This window comes from Emiliania huxleyi (assembly GCF_000372725.1).
Source record: "Emiliania huxleyi CCMP1516 unplaced genomic scaffold EMIHUscaffold_10679, whole genome shotgun sequence".
In the NCBI taxonomy this organism is placed as follows: Eukaryota; Haptophyta; order Isochrysidales; family Noelaerhabdaceae; genus Emiliania; species Emiliania huxleyi.
This window is the reverse complement of record NW_005202000.1, coordinates 1-1081: the sequence shown is the minus strand read 5'-3', so window position 1 is coordinate 1081 and position 1081 is coordinate 1. Positions and strand designations below refer to the sequence as shown.

The 1081-nt window shown below is 65.7% G+C and overlaps 1 protein-coding gene across 1 annotated transcript; it reads left to right on the top strand.

Moving 5' to 3' along the window:
* Positions 1 to 199: 199 nt before the first annotated feature.
* On the top strand, positions 200 to 1036 carry Lhcf9_1 (light harvesting protein; the record flags this gene model as incomplete). Its single annotated transcript, XM_005792600.1, has 3 exons — positions 200 to 397; positions 527 to 736; positions 851 to 1036. 3 exons carry the CDS (start codon positions 200 to 202, stop codon positions 1034 to 1036), a joined length of 594 nt encoding a protein of 197 aa, XP_005792657.1.
* Between the last annotated feature and the right edge of the window lie 45 nt (positions 1037 to 1081).

The following is a 1081-nucleotide window of genomic DNA, read 5'->3' as shown; positions in this document are numbered from 1 at the left end:
TTACACAGCCGCGATTCTTTCTCCGACGTGTCTCCATAGTGCCCAAACGCTCTGCTCAAAGCGTGCCCTGCCCTGTGGTCCTGGGATGAGCAAGCAGATTTCTTTTTTCTACCCGAGGAGCTCTGTGTGGCGCCGCATGCGATTTCTTTCTCGACGTGTCTCGATAGTGCCCAAGAGGTCGCTGGCCCAACTCCTCCTCATGCTCCTTTGCACCGCGCGCTCCCTGCCCGTCGCGTCGCCACGCGCCACTGTCCGCCTCGGCGTTCAAGACATGGAAGGGACCGGCCCCGAGACGGGCGGCCAAGTCTTCGACCCGATTGGCCTGTCCAAGATCGCGTCGTCCGAGACGCTCGCATGGTATCGTGCTGCAGAGCTCAAGCACGGACGCATCGCGATGGTGCGCGGGCCGCGGCTCGCCAAGCTGCCCACACAAGCGCCCGTACCAGCCGACACCGCACCACCACAGACGCTACCAGTTCCGCAGGCAGTGCCGCGCTTACCATCCCCGTCTCTGCTTGCCGCGCAGGCCGCCGTCACTGGCTGGGCGTGGGTCTCGTCGGGCGGCCCTCTCTTCCCGGGCTACATCTCGGTGGAGCAGGGCATCACCTTCGAGTCCCTCGGCCGCGACGGATACGCCGCGTGGGACGCGACGCCGGAGAACGGCAAGGCGCAGATCCTCGGCATCGTGGGGCTGCTCGAGATCCTCGGCGAGTCGGCAATCAAGCCGCACTACATGGTACACCGCCCCGCTCGAGCCCACAAACACATCCGCGCGCACTCGCACGCCCCTCGCTCCGACATCTCAAGGGTACCCCGCGATGCCTCAAGGGTGCTTCCCTGCCTCCGACAGGCCGGGGGCACGCCGGGCAAGATCCCGTTGCTGTGGGACCCGCTCGGCTTCACCGCCAAGCTCTCTTCCGAGGTGCTCGCCGAGAAGCGAGTCTCGGAGCTGAAGAACGGCCGCCTCGCCATGATTGGCGTCATGTCGCTCGTCTCCGCGCACTTCATCCCCAACTCGGTCCCACTCTTGCCCTGATGACGCCTCTTTGCCGGGCGCGCAAGCCTTCATTGCGTCTCGGCG